This window comes from Mercenaria mercenaria, chromosome 13 (assembly GCF_021730395.1).
Source record: "Mercenaria mercenaria strain notata chromosome 13, MADL_Memer_1, whole genome shotgun sequence".
In the NCBI taxonomy this organism is placed as follows: domain Eukaryota; kingdom Metazoa; phylum Mollusca; class Bivalvia; order Venerida; family Veneridae; genus Mercenaria; species Mercenaria mercenaria.
In genome coordinates this window covers 65,201,269-65,222,993 of record NC_069373.1, presented here as the reverse complement: position 1 = coordinate 65,222,993, position 21,725 = coordinate 65,201,269, and the positions used below count along the sequence as shown (strand labels likewise).

General features: G+C 34.8%; 1 protein-coding gene across 1 annotated transcript in view; it reads left to right on the top strand.

The window, feature by feature from the left end:
• LOC123530250 (protein phosphatase 1H-like) overlaps positions 1 to 20,659 on the top strand; it is a 34,439-nt gene extending 13,780 nt beyond the window's left edge. Inside the window, exons 6-11 of the mRNA XM_053522095.1 lie at positions 1,095 to 1,179; positions 2,239 to 2,357; positions 4,127 to 4,190; positions 7,605 to 7,712; positions 8,975 to 9,126; positions 11,033 to 20,659. Of these exons, the coding sequence (XP_053378070.1) occupies positions 1,095 to 1,179; positions 2,239 to 2,357; positions 4,127 to 4,190; positions 7,605 to 7,712; positions 8,975 to 9,126; positions 11,033 to 11,213 (709 nt within the window). The 3' untranslated portion in view covers positions 11,214 to 20,659. The remainder of the gene's footprint in view (positions 1 to 1,094; positions 1,180 to 2,238; positions 2,358 to 4,126; positions 4,191 to 7,604; positions 7,713 to 8,974; positions 9,127 to 11,032) is intronic.
• The last annotated feature ends 1,066 nt before the right edge of the window (positions 20,660 to 21,725 follow it).

Below are 21,725 nucleotides of genomic sequence, written 5' to 3'. Positions count from 1 at the left end.
GAAAGATGTATATAGCTAATGCAGGAGACAGTAGGTAAGTGTTATATTGTTACTGGAAGGAAAGATGTATATAGCTAATGCAGGAGACAGTAGGTAAGTGTTGTATTGTTAATGTAAGGAAAGATGTATATAGCTAATGCAGGAGACAGTTGGTAAGTGTTGTATTGTTAATGGAAGGAAAAATGTATATAGCTAATGCAGGAGACAGTAGGTAAGTGTTGTATTATAAATGGAAGGAAAGATGTATATAGATAATGCTGGAAATAGTAGGTAACTTTTGTATTGTTAATGGAAGGAAAAATATATTGCTAATGCTGGAGACAGTAGGTTAGTGTTGTTTTTTAATAGAAGGAAAACTGTATATAGCTAATATTGGAAATAGTAGGTAAATGTTGTATTGCTGCTGGAAGGAAAGGTATATAGCTAATGCAGGAGATAGTAGATAAGTGTTGTATTTTTTTCTAGAGGGAAAGATGTATATAGCTAATGCAGGAGACAGTAGGTTAGTGTTGTATTTTTTCTAGAGGAAAATATGTATATAGCTAATGCAGGAGACAGTAGCTAAGTGTTGTATTGTTACTAGACTTAGTGAAAAATACACATAAAGTGTTTAAATGTTTGTGTTGCAAATGTCACCTATAGTCTTGAAACAGTGTAGGAATATTATTCAGCATGTGAATTAATGCACTTTAGTTTTTTCTGGATTTCACTCAGCAAGACAAGAGTTATGGCCCTTGACTTAGTCAAAAATATGCATTAAGGGTATAACAGTTTGTTTATCATGTATCTCAATATGTGCTTGACCTAGAGTCACAAAACATTAGAGGATTGTCATATAGAATGCTAAGTTGTACACCTGATGTTCTGTTTGGCATTTCACTCAACCAGATTAGAGTTATGGTCCTTGACTCAGTGAAAAATATACATTAAGTGCTTAAAAGTTGTGTTGCATATATCTTAAAAAAGAATTTCACTTGAACCAACAAACTATGTACAGTGACAGGAAGTGATGCACCAGTGTCCTGTGGATACATAGCTAGATTTATCTTGCTTTTATGTTACATAGTTTACAGTTAATATTTCCGTACTTTCAGGGCAGTTCTATGTCAAGGTGATAAAGTAGAACAGGTGACCACAGATTTCAATCCAGTTACTGACAAACAAAGGATAAATTATGTTGTAGGTAAAATTTAACACTTGGTATACAATGTCAGTGGTTACATCTTTAAGTTTTACAGCAACTGCTTGGCCAATTCTTACTATTGAGTGAACCAAGATTAAATATTCAGCAATGGAAATGAAAAAATCCTGTCTTGCACTCCTGGGTATAAAATTACTCTTGTGTTTCAATTAGTGAATGAATGTGTAAAAATTCATACACTACTAAAGTAAAGCAGTACACTAATAGACATTTATAATCGATCACCTTGATTTTCATATATTTCTTTAAGAATACGTTGAAATTAAAACAATAAAGTATACAATCACTTTATTCAATATCTTAATAACAATATGGGCGGTTTCATTTCATTTAAAAACAGAACATTTGAGATTTGTTAACAACAACAGTTTGAACAACAACACCCACACTTTCCAAAGTCACACTTTCTCTTTGTCAAATTAATATCATTAAGCAGTTGCTAAGAAGTAGAATTCGATGTATTGCCACAGCATTTGAGTTTACATGATCTTGAAAATGACGGCACAAGGTCTCATATAGAGATATATGATTTCGATGCGTAGCCGTTTTTAAGCAGTTATTAATGCGAGCAGCGGACATACGAGATATTGATTGACTGTTCTTGATAGATTTAAATGTTTTTTGGTACACAGGTGTAACATCATAAAATACAATTTTGATGCATTTTCACTATATCTCAGTTATTACGAAATACATTTGATTCAGACTTGACATAGTTGTTCCACATTTTCACCCACATCATATTACACAAGGTGCATAAATCCTGCACCAATATTTCCTGAATTATGCCCCCTTTTTGCTTAGAATTATATAACTTATATAGTGTTTTGATACACTTTATCTGTACCTCTCTTATTATTTGATATTTTTTAACACAGACGTGCAGGCTGATCAAGATCTACCTGGTCACAAATGCAGAATCAGTTGTGTCCAGCAAGAAAAGGTAAAGGTTGTTTAAGCATCACAGAATCCCTAGTACAAATTAGGCACCTGATCATAATGCAGTATAGACCAATTTTTTACGTTTATATTTTCAGGGGCATATACACCCAGAATATCTCCACAATGAATTTACATGTTTAGAATTTCCAAGACGCTTAAATAAAGTTGATGTCGGTGAACCAATGTTGTGCCGCAAGCCTGGCAGGGAAGGATGGTAATTTGTTTAGTAATATATCAGCTGTCTTTATTTTTTTGTTGGGTTAATGTCACACTGACATGATTAAAGTCATATGGCAACATTCCAGCTTTTGATGGCGAAAGAAGACCCCAGGTGCTCATCCGTGCTTTATTTCATCAAGGGTGGGTTTTTGTATGTATACTGGTATCTCAGTACTGGTAGGAATAGATTAAAACTTCACAAATTTGTTCACTGTGATGAACTGACATGCAGTGCTCAGGTTCTGTAACTATTTGCATTGTTACAAAATTATGCTACTTTTTCGACTTTCTTCTGTCCAGTTTTTTGTATGTATGCTGATATCTCAATACTGGACTGAATTGAAACTTCATGAATACTTGTTGCTTGTTATGATCTATCGTGTAGTACAAAGGTTCCATAACTATATTTAACATTTTGATGTTACAAAAATATGCCCCCCTTCCACTTTTTGAGCTTTGTTTAGCTGATATCTCCGTACCCACTCATGGGAATGGATTGAAACATGATCTGACATGTTCTGCTTTGTTTTGGCTCAATTTTTGTAAATTTAGGTTTTGTATGTAAGCTAGTATCTCAGTAACAACTAGTAGGAATGGTCTGAAACTTCACACACTTGTTCACTGTGATGAGCTGACTTGCACTGCTCAGGTTCCATAAAACTGTTTTATTTATTCACAGAGTTGTGCTCCTGTTTTGACTTTTGTAATTAACTGATGATTCATTTAACTTTATTTAGTGACAAGCCATTGAATAGTCCAGTGTTGCTTCCCTCTTACAGCCCTTGTTTATAGCAGCCTTTGCTGTAAAATTATTGACATAGTTACTATTCTGAAAGTTTGTTTCACCTTTAAGTACAAAACAAAATTTTAACATTTGGCTAGAAGTAAAACATCTAAGATGCTGTTGAAATGATTAGTAAAATCAACACTACATTGGTTTTAACAAATGTTTTTAACAGGTTTTGTCTGCTTTCATTGTTTTTCAATGCTTAATATCTATTTTATATTAAAAAGTCATATTTTCACTCCATTAAGTAAGTAAATACTTTTAATGTCATTATTGTTTTCATCTATCTTGACACATAAATGTTATACTGGATGTGTGAAGTTCATAAATGATGACATTTGATATCCAGCATTCATAAATGATGATATTTGACATTCGAAGTTCAGAAATAATGATATTTGGTATATAAAGTTCATAAATGATGATATTTGACATTTGAAATTGATAAATGAAGATATTTGATATCCAAAGTTCTTAAATGATGATATTTGATATCTAAATATCATGAATGATGAAATTTGACATCCAACATTCTTAAATGATGATATTTGACATTTGAAATTGATAAATGAAGATATTTGATATCCAAAGTTCATAAATGATGATATTTGACATTCCAAGTTCATAAGTGATGATATTTGACATTTGAAATTGATAAATGAAGATATTTGATATCCAAAGTTCTTAAATGATGATATTTGATATCTAAATATCATAAATGATGAAATTTGACATCCAACATTCATAAATGATGATATTTGATATCCGAAGTTTATAAGTAATGATTTTGACATTCAAAGTATTTGACATTTGAAGTTCATAAATGATGATATTTGATATCCAAAATTCATAAATGATGATATTTGATATCCAAAGTTCCTAAATGATAGTAGTAATAAAGATAAGAAATGTCATTTAAGTTTAGCAGAACTCTCAAAACCTGTAGTAGTTTGATGTTCAGTGATTATTTATTTCAGGAGTTATAAAAAAGTAGAAGAAGATGATCTCAAATTTCCCCTTGTAACAGGGGAAGGTAAAAAGGTGAGATGAAATACAATAAGCAATATCAAGATTTACTTTGCTCACCTGCTCAAAGCGCAAGGGTGAGTTGTTGTGGTCACCGCTGGTTCACCATTTGTGTGTTAGTCTGCCAGCACTTTTTGAATAAAAGACTTGAAGATGTCCATGCAGGCTGATCTTGGTCTGCACTGGTCGCTATTCAGTTAGTAAATTTTCAATGAACACCCCTGATAGACCAGTCCACTTTAGAAATTTAGCAGGGTAAAGGTTAAAGACGTAAATATAGTTAAGAAATTATCACATTATAGAAGTCTTTCAAAGTTACTGAAAGAATTTTTGACAACTTAAAAAATGTGACTGCAAGGAGTTAGAGAATTGTTCAGTTTGTACAAATAAGACTCTGTGGTCAGATTTGGAAATCTCTAGCTGTTCAGTTTGTTCATATCATGACTCTGTGGTCAGATTTGGAAATCTCTGTTCAGTTTGTTCAAATCATGACTCTGTGGTCAGATTTGGAAATCTCTGTTCAGTTTGTTCAAATCATGACTCTGTGGTCAGCTTTGGAAATCTCTGTTCAGTTTGTTCAAATCATGACTCTGTGGTCAGATTTGGAAATCTCTGTTCAGTTTGTTCAAATCATGACTCTGTGGTCAGGTTTGGAAATCTCTGTTCAATTTGTTCGAAACTTGAATCTATGGTCAGATTGGAAATCTCTGTTCATTTGTTTGAATCATGACTCTATGGTCGGATTTAGAAATCTCTGTTCAGTTCTTTGGTCAGATTTGGCTCTCTTGGTGATCTAGCCAGTATTAGTTTGTGATACAATTTAAGTAGGACATTCTTGCAATTTTATTCTGACAAACTTCATAAGTTGGCTTCCTTTTCAAACCATTGTGAACATAATAATTAGCAAGAATATTTTTACTCTATATAAAAATTCCATAGAATTCACATAAAAATACTGTTCACACTACCTACAAAACAATATTGTAGGGGTTATATCATACATGTCAAGTTTCCCGGATAGTCTGGGAGTTTCCGGATTCAGACCCAATTTCCCGGACGTACGGAAAACTTAAATATCTCCCGGAAAATCATTTTTCCATAATAAACATACCTTTAGTGTAATTTTGGACAGGTGCCAGCCTTAGCCAGACAGTTTTTACATTCCAATGGGCAAAAGCTAAAGTTTAAATCCAATATTCCAAGCATCAAATTAAATGACTAATTACACACTGAGGCTGACGTAATATATCACTAGATTAGCAAGGTCACGCTCTGATGACATCAGTAAACCTGTGTATATATGGGCTATTTTTAGATTGTGTTAATTGGCGAGTTTACATAATAATATGGATAATTTAGATGGGAAAAGATATTTAGGGGTACATTTGAAATTGAATAGATAAATTGGAGTGATGGCAATCATTACCACTGATGGCAGAAGTGTCGACAACTAAATATAGGCAAAGAGCTATAAAAATAAATAGATTGGCAACTTGAAAGGCATGTAGAGCAAATCTCGCCAACCTCCCGTGACAAAAAATCGAGATCTCGTTTACCGGAAGTGGCGCTTTCTCCACGCGCCATTTTGTATGCGAAAGCAATTATTCATCGGTAAAATAATTATCACCGTATGACCACGCTTCTTTCGATGGCAAAAAAAAACGTGTACTTCGTATCTTAAGACCATTTCAAATTAAGCTAATTTTGTTTTAGAAGCTAACATGTATTTTAAATGTAGTTTTAAAGGTACGAAATTGTAACTCCATGCTCGCCGATGTTTGTTTTTAGTAAGATAACGCCGAATCACGTTCTGACATGAGCTCACACGAGATTACAGCCAGTTGCCATTCTGTGTATTTTATACTTCTTTGAAATAGGTTAAAACATTTTTTAACAGCTATGATTTTGTATTTTTATTGAGTAAAAACACTAACACTAATTTTTTAATAAAGTCAAAATGGTGAAAAATTGATTCATTTCCAATCTATTTTAGCTACTGCTCATGGACTAAAATTCTAGGAATGTCAAAAAGACCTGCAGATTATTCACTGGATACTATACTACATGAAATAGAAAGAGATGTGCTAGTTCATCAATTCCTCTGCTTATTAAAAGATAATAATTGAATAAATTTAAATCAATACTTTTTTGAAAAGAATGTTTTAACCCTTACCCTGCTAAATTTCTATAATGAACTTGCCTATCTTTCAATTTGGACAGTACCATTAACTGTTTAAAGAGATGACTGACTGAATGGCATACAGTGCAGATCATAAACAGACTTCAGATATGTGCAGGCTGATCATGACCTGCACTGGTCTCAAAGGCAGAATTAATAGTGTCCAGTATAATAAGGATAAAATGCAAATTACAACCCCTGAAACCATTGCCCAAATCAATTAATCAAGTCAGAAAGGATATGGTTTAGATCTAATCTGTTTTAAGTTTTATATTCGACCTAAAATTTCCTAAAAAATGCTGGTCGTTAAAACTCCTGGATTTTCATCAAATCTCCTGGATTTTCAACTGATATCTCCTGGAAAATTGTTCTGGGAACTTGACATGTATGGGTTATATAGCTACCATATCCCTCTTCATTTTATCAGTTTGAAGTGAAGTCATCAATAATTCCAGGGTCATTGATGGACTGTTGGGACCGTTTCTCATGTGCTTTGGTTTATATTACTCCCAAGTTTCGTTTATGAAAATATATCTGTATATATTTGATATAGCCATTATGGAAATTGATAATGGCTTTTGTTGAAAAAAATAATTTGCTCCTCATGATCAGCAGTGTTGCTTCAAGATAAATAGGGGTCAAACTCTTAAACAGTCTGTGTAACCTTTGAAGCCAAAGTGTAACCTTTGAAGCCAAAGAAAATTAGAGACATGATGGAGTAAATCGGAATGCAGTCTGACACGGTTGGTCAGATTACCTTAGATATTCTCTCATTAGCTTGACTATTCAAAGAATAGATAGAGCTGTTGCAATCACCCATTCGTTTGCATTGGTGTCAGTGTCCCAGTTTGGTGCAGGTTTTGTATGTAAGCTGGTGTCTCAGTAACTGCTTGTGGGAATAGACTAAAACTTCACAATTTTGATGAAGTTTTTGTTTGGTTAAGTTTTTGTATGAAATCTGGTATCTCAGTACCCACAAATGGGAATGGAGTGAAACTTCACAGACTTGTTCACTGTGATGAGCTGACATGCATTTAACAGGTTCAATAGCTCTGGGTTGTTTTTTTTTTTTCACAAAATTATGCCTCTTTTTGACTTTTATATTCAATTAACATTCTATAGTGACAAGGCTGTTGAATAGTTTAGCGTTGCTGTTGTGTTTATTTGATATCGAAAAATATTAATTTAGAACTATGTATTGAAACATTTCATGCAATACTGTTCATGTTTTTCCCCCAATGATATTTCAGGCTCGTGTAATGGGCACTATAGGTGTAACTCGCGGACTTGGTGACCATGACCTGTACGTGTTTGACTCTTCAATTTGGATTAAGCCATTTCTTTCATGTAAACCAGAGGTAAATTAAACCATTTCTTTCCTGTAATCCAGAGGTAAATTAAACCATTTTTGCATGTAAACCAGAGGTAAATTAAACCATTTCTTTCATGTAAACCAGAGGTAAATTAAACCATTTTCTGCTTGTAAACCAGAGGTAAATTAAACCATTCCTTTCATGTAAACCAGAGGTACATTAAATCATTTTTTTCATGTAAACCAGAGATAAATTAAACCATTTCTTTCATGTAAACCAGGGGTAAATTAAACCATTTTTTGCATGTAAACCAGAGGTAAATTAAACCATTCCTTTCATGTAAACCAGAGGTAAATTAAACCATTTTTTTCATGTAAACCAGAGGTAAATTGTCTGGAACATCATTCATATGCCATGCTTGGTTTTTAGTTCCCCACCAGTGTTTCATCAAAAGGGATTTATGGTTAACATCAAACCCTGTCTGTCCGTCCATCAGTCACTAAGTCAGTCACACAAAGTGGGATCCTGTGATAACTTTAAAAGTACAATATGGCTATTGCAAGAAAATGAGAGAAAAATGGCCAAGTAGGATCCTACTAAGAAAGTGCATGATTTTTAATGAAATTTGGTAAGTAAGTAGAGGACAATGTAGAGAACACGCACATTACTTAATTTTCTCTGTTTGTCTGTCTATTCATCTGCCAGTCTGTCCTGTCAGTCACATTTTGTGGATTCTGTCACAACTTAAGTGCAAAGCATTTTTACAGGAAACTTGGTACATGGATATCCATGGATGTCAATCCATCTGTCAGTCACAAAAAATAGATTTGTGTTAACATTCAAAGAGCAAGAAATTGTTTCATGAAATCCAACTTTCAAATGGTTGGTTATTTGGAGAGTATGCAGGTTCTTCAATTAAATTTCAATTTAAAAATAGCATTGAATCACTTGCCCCTCATCGATGTACATTCGAGCCTCACTAGGGGCGTTGAATTCTTCATGTGAGGAAGCCATCCAGCTGGCTTATGAAAGGTCAGTGGTTGTACCCAGGCGCCCACCAGTGATGAAATAATGCACTTAGGGGCACCTGGGGTCTTCCTCCACTATCAAAGCTGGAAAGTTGCCATATGACCTATAATTGTGTCTGTGCAACGTTAAACCTAACAAATAAACTTAAAATGACTTCTTCTCATCAACTGCTTGATGGAGCATCACTAAACTTTATAGTATTTTTGTCTGGTCCTCTCTCAATTTTGTTCATTTGTTAACTTAGTTATGATTATTTAACTTGGCTATTTATTATATAGGTGCGTGTAATAGATCTAGAAGAACATCAGTGGACAGAGGATGATGTGATAATTCTTGGCACAGATGGATTATGGGATGTCACCACAAACCAAGAAGCTGCCGATATTGTACATAAAGAATTCTCATCCTGTCACAAAACTGATTTAACAAAGTAATCCTTTACACTTGCTTTTCCTCTGGTGATGGCTGCATTTGTAGTCATAGACTGTGGTCCTGCCAGGATAGCTCAGTCGATTTAAAACAATAGTATGAATGGGAAAATGAAATATTTGGTACCTGAAGGAGGGAAATGTTCTCGACGGTGAATGACAAAAGATAACACAGTCAAGTCTGTATTAATGGGAGCTACACTATCTGGCTTTATAAAAGTTAAACAGGGTCGACAGTTTGACCCACAGGCGAGGTGTATGTTCTCTTGTGACAATTTGATAAAAGATATTCTGTCTGAAATCATTTGTCCTCCACCTCTGATTCATGTAGGGAAGTTGGCAGTTACTTATACAGAACAGGTTTGTACTGGAACAGAATCCAGGAACACTGTTTAGGTTAACTGCCCGCCGTTACATAATTGAAATACTGTTGAAAAGTGGCGTTAAACCCAAAACAAACTACAAACAAAAGTCAGTTTGGGAGGTTATCTGACTGGCTGCTTAAAACAGATGACTGCTAAGGCAAGTTTAACTGTTTGTCATTCATACTTTGGCTCTAAGTCACATGAGGAAGTTGTCAGTTACAAGGATAGAACTGCAGAGTACTAATACAAAATCTGGAAGCATTGGTTAGATTAACTGATTGATGAATAAAGGAAAAGCTGTTGACATGCATTGAACAATCAAAAAACAAATTTAGATTGGCTGCTTTACAATACACACTGAGAAGTAAATGTTCATATATTTTCTTGTTCATGACCATTGTCTTCAAACATAGGAAATGTTGGAGTTATCAGTTGTCAAAAAGCTGTTTTAAGCAAGCACTTGTTCTTATTTAAGAACTCTGGCAAAAATATAGTTGAAAAAGTAACAATATGCCATATAGCTCAGTCAGAATTGAAGAAAAAAAAATTATCTGGCCTATTCTTTGTGAGTTAAAATACAGTAGAACATTGCTCACTGCACCTGGGCTGACATGAGGAATTCATTTAGTACCCGGTCAATTACATTAAATTTCCTATGTTTGGTTCACTTGAAAACCTAGATTACTCGAGCAATTTTTCATACCCTTGAGGTCTCCAGTAATCTTATTTACAGTAGTATTCAAACATGGCTTAATTTAATTGCCAGTTAAACAGAGAAGAATTTGAAGCTATGTATATTCTGCATTCTAGTATGCTCGACTTACGCTAGAAAAACGTCACGTTAACGTGTGGTGATGTCATGTTTTTGCTGTGACCAAGAAAGAGTGCTACTATATTTTATCTACTGTTTTAGATTAAGGGCGTATGAGAATCGAAATAATTTATAGCAAAATCGTGTTTTAACACTATTTATACATTGTGGCGGTAATACGTCCTACAAATAATTTCAACCGGGCTGCGCCCTCTTAAAATTATGCCCGATGTATAACTGCCCATTATGCATAAATAGTGTAAAAACACTCTTTTGCTATAAATTATTTCTTAAACAATGGTTGACATACAGACTGGTAAGTGTTCATTCATACTCGGAAAAATGAAGTCCAGCATGATTTTTTTTCAAAATATTTCAATAATCATATAAGAGGGAAAGCAATCAAGGGTCTTCTAATTTACTTCGTTTCAAATTTCATATGCTTAGATATTTTACTACTAACACCCTCATGGTTAAATGGGCATTTAAACTCTGAACCCTTTATACAACAGGTGACAAACCACTCAAAGGCTTTATTTGATAAGTATACATATATTGAACAAATTTAGCGAAATTGGATAAAAATTTATCACTGACTTTGGATGTCTCCTAACAGCATTTTATTCAGGCATGTAAAGTAGATTGGATTCTGAACACTTTCTGAAACACTTACACTATGAATGGCATAGTTAAGGATCAGCTTGATATCATAGTTTGTTTCTCCTATTTCAGATATACAATAGCTGCTCAGGAACTTGTGTCAGATGCAAGGGGACACTTTACGGGTCAAGGCTGGAAGAAAAAGAATGGGGGAATGGGTTCCTTTGATGATATAACTGTGATGATTATACCAATCAAAAATTACCTCGATCGGTGGAAGAGTGGACATTTATTAGACAGTGGTGTGACATAATTCCTTCAAATCTGTTAAAATAACTTTATGAAAATAGTCTGAAAATGTTATATCATAATAAACATCTGCTGCTCATACAGATGTTTTAAAAAAAACAAAAACAGTGAGATTATAGGAAACTTCCTGTATTATAAAACCCTGAAACTTATGTTCATGATATACTCCAAGAAAACTAGTGTTTTAAAACCTAGAAACTTTTACCAAATTCAGACTAATTATAAAACCCTGATTGTCTGACAGGTTTTATGACTTAATCCAGTTTTAAAAACATCTTGTCTGAAAAAATTCGTCTTGTTTGAAAACATTTTAATTTGAAATCCACTTTACTTGTGATTTTTAAGCAGTGTGCAACATTAATGGTAACCCGATCGCCAATGGCTATGAAAAATCGGCTCGGGCAACAGAAAATCAGCAGACCTAACCCGTCGGGCTATGAAAAATTCTGAGGAATAAATTTACCAAAAACGATCATTGCAAATGAGCGCATTTTGCTAAGTTCCCTCGTCAGCAGATCATGTTTACATTTGCACCGTTTCCGTGCATTTTACACATTTGTAAAATCTACCTCAGCTGCAAGGGAGTTAACTGGGGTACCTGAGAGATGACAACAACTTGCGCGCTGAGAATGAATCGATTGAAATATTTTGCTGGGGCACAGCCAGGAAAGGCATTCAAAAGGCCAACAGCATTGACACTAACGGCAAAATAAAGAGAAAAATATGAGAAAGAGGTCTGTTCTTTGCGGAATAGTTCTTCTTTCTGTCACCATGGCCCTGTTTATTGAAAACTAGTACTCAAATGAAATTCAAATTTTGATAAATTTGTACAGTTTGAATCCATTATATTTCCGGTCTACTGTATAAAAAAATCAAATCTATTTTATATATTTTCCAACCTATTTCTAGTCTACAAAGCTGTTTTGCTCTCGTTCTGTGTCTTTTACTTTCTGCACAATTTTGTGAACACTGTTTCAGATTTTGAAATCAGTTCTGAAAAACTCGTACAATATTCCAAATAATCTGAAATATATCAATATTTACCAACCTACAGCACTATATTAAAATAAATTAAATAAAACATATTGGAATGAAAGTCTTGATCATTCTTGTGCAAAAATTGATGGGTCTACGAAAAATTCTGTCAGGTTACAAAAAATTGGAAGTCCGTAGCCTAAAAAGTTAATGTCGCACACTGTTTTTAAGAACACAAACCTTCTAAATGTATAAAAACATTGAAATAATTTATTTGGAAACATAGTTGTATTCATTTAGTGTATGAAGATATGAGTCACGCCTTGAGAAAGCCAACATAGTACATTTGCAACCAGCATGGATCCAGTCCAGCCTGCATATCTGTGCTGTCTGGTCAGGATCCATGCTGTTTGCTTTCAAAGCCTATTGCAATTAGAGAAACGGTTAGTGAACAGCTTTGATCCTAACCAGACTGCACGGATGCGCAGGCTGGTCTGGATCCATGCTGGTTGCAAACGCACTATTTTGGTTTTCTCATTGCGTGGCTCATTTGATGTTTAGATGTGATATCAATTACTAGTGTGATTATATGAATTGTATATAGGGAAAAAGTCCATTTTGTGTGAAACTGAAATGAGTATTATCAAATGTTTGAAGTTGTGGTTGTAAAATAAGTCAGTGCCATAGGTTTGATGTTACCCTTTGTCTAGTATTATAACATCTTGACCTTGATCTTGTTTAAAGTATAGATGTTTTTCAGATGGACTTGTCTGTTTTAAGTGAGAAAAGGAGAAATTGCAGTTTTTCAGTAGGAAAACTAATATGTGATGAAAAGAATCCTACATTTTGAATGTGTTGAACTTAATGAATGAATGAATGAAAATGATAAAAACAGTACACTTCAAATTCCAATGGACCAAGCCTTTTATTCCGGGTTAACTGAAATCCGACAAATTGATATTTTATGCACGCGTTTTCGGAACGGGACTTGAAAATGCCTTCTAGCCGAAGTTTTGAGATAAGAAAGTTGTATACATACCTTGTGATAAATGTAATCAAAATTACCTTTCGGCAAAAGTTATCCAGTATTTAATGGTCAAATCAGAAAAATTTAGTTTACGAAAAATACACTTCTACTACTTAATGAATTTTTTAGGACAATTAATATCAAATGATCAACTAGAGATGCTTTTGAGAAAAGCGCATGTCTTCCATAACTGCCTAATCATCTAAGTAGTAAGTCAGTCTTTATATACTGTTTACTTAATCCACATGTGCATGCGCTTTCATGACACCAAAAGGACGCCTATACTACTAGTAGTATAGGCGCCAGTTTAGGGGCAAAACTGTGCCAGAAATCTGAGTGTTTTTGGTAATTCAAGGGCCATAATTCCGAAGTGCCTAGGCCGATTTGGCAAGTTATTGAACTTGGCCGAGCACTTATTGGCAGACACATTTTGTTGAAGTTTGTTGAAGATCGGATGAGAAATGTTCGACTTAGAGTGCAGACACAGACTGGAGTAAATCAATATGTCTCCCACATCACTGTGTGGTGGGAGACATAATAAAATTTGCATGCACAAAACTTTGACTGTACACTTGATCTTTTTCCATCTAATAAGAGTAATAGCATTTCTAATTAGTATTTTGTTTCTAAACTTACTTGCTTGATTATTAAGGCTCCCAGTATCATGCAAAACAGTTTACTGTTTTTGCCTTTGCCATCTGCCTGCATTCAGCTTGTTCAAGCTTCTCTGTGTGTGTGTCTGTTCGGGTTAAACGTCTTTTTCAGTCATATAAACGATGGTGTCTACTTGTAGCAGTGAGCACAATGCCCAACTTTATAGTGCTGCCTCTATGGAATATCACGCTGTAGACACGTGGCATGATACCCCACCCAGTCACATTATAGAGACACCGGACTGAATGAAAATTGGCCAGATTTCAGTGAAACTTCATAGGAGTCTTTGGTATGAAGCCTAGATTTGCATATCGTTAGCACGTATCCCTTAGAATGTGTTTTGCATAATTACTGCCCCTGACAGGTATTTTTATACGCCCGTTTGAAAAACGGGACGTATTAAGGGAACGCCCCTGGCGGGCGGGTGGGCGGCGTCCACAGACCTTGTCCGGAGCATATCTTCTACATGCATGAAGGGATTTTGATGAAACTTGGCACAGTTGTTCACCATCATGAGACGGAGTGTCATGCGCAAGAACCAGGTCCCTAGGTCTAAGGTCAAGGTCACACTTAGAGGTCAAAGGTCAAATTCAAGAATGACTTTGTCCGGAGCATATCTTCTTCATGCATAGAGGGATTTTGATGAAAGTTGGCACAATTGTTCATCATCATGAGAAGGAGTGTCATGCGCAAGAACCAGGTCCCTAGGTCTAAGGTGAAGGTCACACTTAGAGGTCAAAGGATACAAGAATGAAAACTTTGTCCGGAGCATTTCTTCTTCATGCATAGAGGGATTTTGATATAACTTGGCACAAATGTTCACCACCATGAGGCGGAGTGTCATGCGCAAGAACCAGGTCTCTAGGTCTAAGGTCAAGGTCACACTTAGAGGTCAAAGGATACAAGAATGAAAACCTTGTCCGGAGCATTTCTTCTTCATGCATAGAGGGATTTTGATATAACTTGGCACAAATGTTCACCACCACGAGACGTAGTGTCATGCGCAAGAACCAGGTCCCTAGGTCTAAGGTCAAGGTCACCTAGAGGCCAAAGGTCAGATACAAGAATGACTTTGTCCGAAGCATTTCTTCTTCATGCATGGAGGGATTTTGATGTAACTTGACACAATTATACATCATCATGAGACGAAGTGTCATGTGCAGTTCCCTTCTTTAGAATTACTTCCCTTTGTTGTTACTATAAATAGCTTATATTGTAAGTTTTTCATTACTAGTCGTAGGGAAAAATCGAGACCACTTTTCTGTAGTACAACATGCATGCTACATCCAATTTTGAGGTGTATTTTGACCAGTCTCTACCTGGTAAAGATTTTTGTGAGGACTTACATTTTTTTTTTTTTGATTTTTTTTTTTTTTTTTTTTTTTTTTTTTTTTAAGATTAACTTCCCTTAGTTGTTACTATAAATAACTTATATTGTAACTTTTTTATAATTGAGCGTAGGGAAAAACCAAGACCACTTTTCTGTGGTACAACATAGATGTTACTTTCCAATTTTAGGTGTATTTTAAGGTATCTCTACCTGGTAAGGAGTTTTTTTGTGGACTAAGAAAAACAAAACACTTAGTTATTACAAAAATTACCACAAAATTAAAATTCCATTTGCAAATACAGGTGCTAGAGTAAAGAAATTTGCTGTGACGGGCGTATATTGTGACATTCTTGCACTCTTGTTTTTAAATAAAATGTGTCCAAACTACTCTTACTGTTGGTGCACTATTGGTCATAATTCAGTGAAACTTTGCAGGAATGATCAATAGCAAACGTTATTCTGCATTTAAAAGAAGTTTTATGGTTAAAAGATTTTACACTTGAGTTATTGCCTTTTGATTCTTCTACCTAAAAGCATATATAGAGATTCTTGTCCACACTTAAACTCCAACACTTCTTGCCAGAATTCAATGAAACATCACAAAAGTTTGGTATAAAATCTAGTTATGCAGACCTTTGGCATGGTCTACTATGATTATTTTTTGCAGAGTTATGGCCCTTTGAAGGTCATTTTTTATTTTAGTAAATTTCTCACAACTACTTCACCTGTACTATTTGTAGGATTTCAATAATGTCTTTAACCTTATACATAACGTAAACTATAGCATCCTTGATAGTTTTCAGTGCCTGTTTTTCTATAATAAGAAAACATTTAATTCAACGTTCCATTTCCAAGAATAAAACTTTGTTTGCTTTGGGTTCAGCGCCGTTTTTCAACAGTGTATCAGTTGTGTAACAGCAGGAAGTTATAGGAAGTCTATACCAATACTAACCTGTTTTCCGCAAGTATTAAACTGCCAACTTACCAACATGAATCAGAGGTGGAGGACGAATAATTTCAGACACAATGTCTTTTATCAAATCATCAGGGAGAACATATGCCCACCCAGGGATCGAACTCGCAACATCACGATCCATAGATCAGCTCTCTCCCTATTGAGCTAAGCAGGCGGGTCAGAATAAAAACTGCCTTACCAAGGTTACATATATGGGAAAACATACTGCCTTAATAAAGTTAAATACATGGGAAAACATATTGCCTTACTAAAGTTAAATACGTGGGAAAACATACTGCCTTAATAAAGTTACATACATGGGAAAACATATTGCCTTACTAAAGTTACATACATGGGAAAACATACTGTCTTAATAAAATTAAATACATGGGAAAAATACATAGATTTTTTGTTCAAAAAATCTCAATCTAGTCTATTTTGAAATTTATTTCAGTTGTATATTTATTATTCATTGATTTTATTGTGCTCTTCTGTAACTACCGGTATATATTCATCAGGTATCTTGAAATTCAGCAAATATTTGCATAACCTTTGCCCATAGGTTAATCACTAGACCTCTTGACATTCCTTGTTCCTTTATTATGGAAGTATTATTTATTTTTAGCTCACCTGAGCAATGCTCAGGTGAGTTTTTCTGATCGCTCGATGTCCGGCGTCCGGCGTGTCTGTCGTCCGTCAACATTTAGCTTGTGTATGCGATAAAGGCTGTATTTTTCAACTGATCTTCAGGAATTTTGGTCAGAATGAAAACCTTGATGAAATCGAGGCCGAGTTCGAAAATGGGTCATCTGGGGTCAAAAACTAGGTCACTAGATCAAATCAAAGAAAAACCTTGTGTATGCGATAGAGGCTGTATTTTTCAATTGATCTTCATGAAATTTTGTCAGAATGATAACCTTGATGAAATCTAGGCCTGGTTCGAAAATGGGTCACCCGGGGTCAAAAACTAGGTCACTAGGTCAAATCAAAGAAAAACCTTGTGTATGCGATAGAGGCTGTATTTTTCAATTGATCTTCATGAAATTTTGTCAGAATGATTACCTTGATGAAATCTAGGCCGAATTCGAAAATGGGTCATCAGGTGTCAAAAACTAGGTCACTAGGTCAAATCAAGGAAAAACCTTGTGTATGCGATAGAGGCTGTATTTTTCATTTTATCTTCATGAATTTTGGTCAGAATAATTACCTTGATGAAATCTAGGCCGAGTTCGAAAATGGGTCATCTGGGGTCAAAAACTAGGTCACTAGGTCAAATCAAGGAAAAACCTTGTGTATGCGATAGAGGCTGTATTTTTCAATTGATCTTCATGAAATTTTGTCAGAGTGATTACCTTGATGAAATCTAGGCCAAGTTCGAAAATGGGTCACCCGGGGTCAAAAACTAGGTCACTAGGTCAAATCAAGGAAAAACCTTGTGTATGCGATAGAGGCTGTATTTTTCAACTGATCTTCATGAATTTTGGTCAGAATGATTACCTTGATGAAATCTAGGCCAAGTTTGAAAATGGGTTATCTGGGGTTAAAAAGTAGGTCACTAGGTCAAATCAAAGAAAACCCTTGTGTATGCGATAGAGGCTGTATTTTTCAACTGATCTTCATGAAATTTTGTCAGAATGATAACCTTGATGAAATCTAGACCAATTTTGAAAATGGGTCATCAGGGGTCGAAAACTAGGTCACTAGGTCAAATCAAAGAAAAAAGTTTTGTATGCGATAGAGGCTGTATTTTTTAATCGAGGTTGATGAAATTTAGTCAGAATGATTGCCTTGATCAAATCTAGGTCAAATTCGAATATAGGTCATCTTAGCTCAAAAACTAGGTCACTAGGTCAAATTCAAGAAAATACTTGTTTACACTTAAGATACCACATTTTTGATCCAATCTTAATGAAAATTGGTCAGAATATTTGTTTCCATGAAATCACTATGTCAAACATGTTTACACTGTTATGGTGTGTTTATCAGGTGAGCGACCTAGGGCCATCTTGGCCCTCTTGTTATTTATATGTACATGAGTAAAAATGACCGATGTAACTATTTACTTTATTCAGATGTGTGATTGAAGGTTCATTCTAATTCTATTTCAACAGTTTTTGAACATGTTGTTGGATTTTCTTTTCTTTATTGATACTTATCATTACAAAAAAAAAATACACGACAGTTTTGTCAAAAAGTTAAGACCACTTTAGCAATATGCGGACATCGTTCTGAAACTGAACCGAAAAAAAATTTAGAATGCATTGTGATCAGCGGGTCATTTCACATACTGTAAAATCATTTAAATTCGCTGGCATGAAATTTTGCGCAATGTGAAAAAGGACTGTTTCGCACGGGCTTTAATTCGCGCATTTTCTATTTTAGAAATGAAAAATAAAGTTAACAAGAGCTGTCCGTAAGACAGCCAAGCTCGACTATTCGAAATATTGTCACAGAAGCAGGAAATTATTACCCAAAATGTTAAATATCAAAAGAGTTTTAAGTTCGAAACGGGACATAATTTGACCAAAATGCACATCAGAGTTATGGGACTTGATGCTATCAACTAGTTTAATAACCCCGAAGAAACATGTTAAGTTTCAATTCCATATCTGCATTAGTTTTGGAGATAGTAACTTGCATGTAAAACTTTAACCAGAATTTTCTAAGTCCAAAAGGGGACATAATTTGCTCAAAATACATGTTAAGAGTTATGGAACTTGACCCAGTGAGGTTGGTAACTGACCTAGAAAAAAATAAATAAGTTTCAAAGCTATATGCTTTTTGGTAATAGCTGTATGTACTTGCATGCAAAACTTTAACCAGGATTTTCTAAGTCCAAAAGGGGGCATAATTTGCTCAAAATACATGTCAGAGTTATGGGACTTGATTCTATCAACTAGTTTTATAACCCCGAAGACACATGTGAAGTTTCAATTTAATATCTGCATTAGTTTTGGAGATAGTAACTTGCATGTAAAACTTTAACCAGGATTTTCTAAGTCCAAAAGGGGGCATAATTTGCTCAAAATACATGTCAGAGTTATGGGACTTGATCCAGTGAGGTAGGTAATTGATCTAGAAAAAGAAAAAATAAGTTTCAAATCAATATGCCTTTTAGTAATAGCTGTATGTACTTGCACGCAAAACTTTAACCAGAATTTTCTAAGTCCGAAAGGGGGCATAATTTGGCCAAAATACATGTCAGAGTTATGGGACTTGACCCAGTGAGGTAGATAATTGATCTAGAAAAAGAAAAAATAAGTTTCAAATCTATATGCCTTTTAGTAATAGCTGTATGTACTTGCATGCAAAACTTTAACCAAAATTTTCTAAGTACAAAAGGGGGCATAATTTGGCCAAAATGAAGGTCAGAGTTATGGGACTTGGTGCTACCACTAGTTTTATAACCCCGAAGACACATGTGAAGTTTCAATTCAATATCTGCATTAGTTTTGGAGATAGTAACTTGCATGTAAAACTTTAACCAGAATTTTCTAAGTCCAAAAGGGGGCATAATTTGCTCAAAATACATGTTAGAGTTATGGAACTTGACCCAGTAAGGTTGGTAATTGACCTAGAAAAAGAATAAATAAGTTTCAAAGCTATATGCCTTTAAATGATAGCTGTATGTACTTGCATGCAAAAACTTAACCAAGTTGTGACGCCGACGCCAACGCCAGGGTAAGTAGAATAGCTAGACTATTCTTCGAATAGTCGAGCTAAAAATAATAATAGTGCGTTCTTTAATTCGCGCTTCGGTCCTAGCGCAAAATACACGAAAATTTGTCCTACGCGAATAAAAATGATTTCACAGTAAACTAAAACATTCACAATGGAATCCTAGTCGGGTCAACAAACTTGTTCTGAAAAGTCCAAAATGGTCATGTTTTGCACAAGTTGGTTATTTACACACTTTCATCCAATTTCAAATTGAAATTCAGCTTGTATATGGAAACCCTAGCTGATTCCCAAACTAAAATAAACAGCATGAGTTCAGACTCGGTTTTTGTTCTGTTTATATATGAAATGGCATTCAAGAAAATCATCAGTGGACAGATACCTCTGTAACCATGTTTAAAACTTTTAATTGATTTCCAGTTATTGTACATTTAGATTTTTTATCAATTTCAAGTTTTTCTAAATTCCATTATGTTTACTGTGTTCTTGCTAGATTAATTGGAAAATTAGGACATCTACTAGTTATAGATTATTCAAAGAAAGTGACTTCAGACTGCCTTGTTATGTGGGCACTGCTTTTTTATGGTCATAAAAGGCTAGAAATAGATTTACACAGCTTACAGTAATGATTATTTATACCTCATTTTGCTCACCTAATTTAAACAACAATTTTACGATATGCCATCGTGTATTTATTTCGTAGAGGTAATATTTACTTTGATGTTAATTATATGATAAATACTAATATTTTTGTTTGCATACTATGTTAATGTTAATTTGTCATGAATAATATTGTTGAATTGGACCAATAATATACTGTGTCATTTTGTTTGTAATTGTCATTTGTTTAGAATAGGCATTTATGTATCCAGTTCTCCAGTCTTGAAATTTTTCAAAGAATGATTTGGAATGAACTGAAAATATAACGAGAGCACTGCAATGCAGAGCAATATACGCCCAAAGGTATGACCTTTGACCCATAAGTGTGACCTTGAAACGAGCCATCCGAAACATGCGCTCTGCATGTCGTCTCGATGTGGTGAACATTTGTGTCAAGTTTCTTCAAAATCTTTCAAGAGTTACAGAGCGAACACAAAATTGCTAACAGACGGACATTGGTGTCATAACATGATACGTCCGTTCGGGCATATAACAAGACCTGTCGGGAGGACAGCAACGCTCAACTAATCAACAGCCTTGTCAATTGAATAAATACAAAAGTCAAAAAAGAGGCATAATTTTGTAAAAATGCAAAGTAGAGTTATTGAATCTATGTACTGCATGACATATCATGACAGTGAACAAGTGTGTGAAGTTTCAATCCATTCCCGTTAGTGAATACTGAGATACCAGCTTACATACAAAAGCTTGACCAAAAACTGCTAAGTTGAAAAAGGGGCATAATTTTGAAAAAATGCAAAATAGAGTTAAGGGGCCTGCACAGTGCATGTCAGATCATGACAGTGAACAAGTGTGTGAAGTTTCAATCCATTGCCAAAAGTGGATACTGAGATACCAGCTTACATACAAAAACTTAATCAAAAACTGCTGTCGAAAAAGGGGCATAATTTTGAAAAAATGTGAAGTAGAGTTAAGGGACCTGCATAGTGCATGTCAGATCATGATATTGAACAAGTGTGTGAAGTTTCAATCCATTCCCATAAGTGGGTACTGAGATACCAGCTTACATACAAAACCGTAACCAAAAATTTCTAAGTTGAAAAAGGGCCATAGCTTTGTAAAAAAGCAAAATAGAGTTATGGAACCTGTGCAGGGTAAGTCAGTTTATCACAGTGAATAAGTGTGTGAAGTTTCAATCCATTACCACAAGTGGTTACTGTGATACCAGCTTACATACAAAAACTTAACCAAATCGGGACGCTGACGCGAAGGCCGA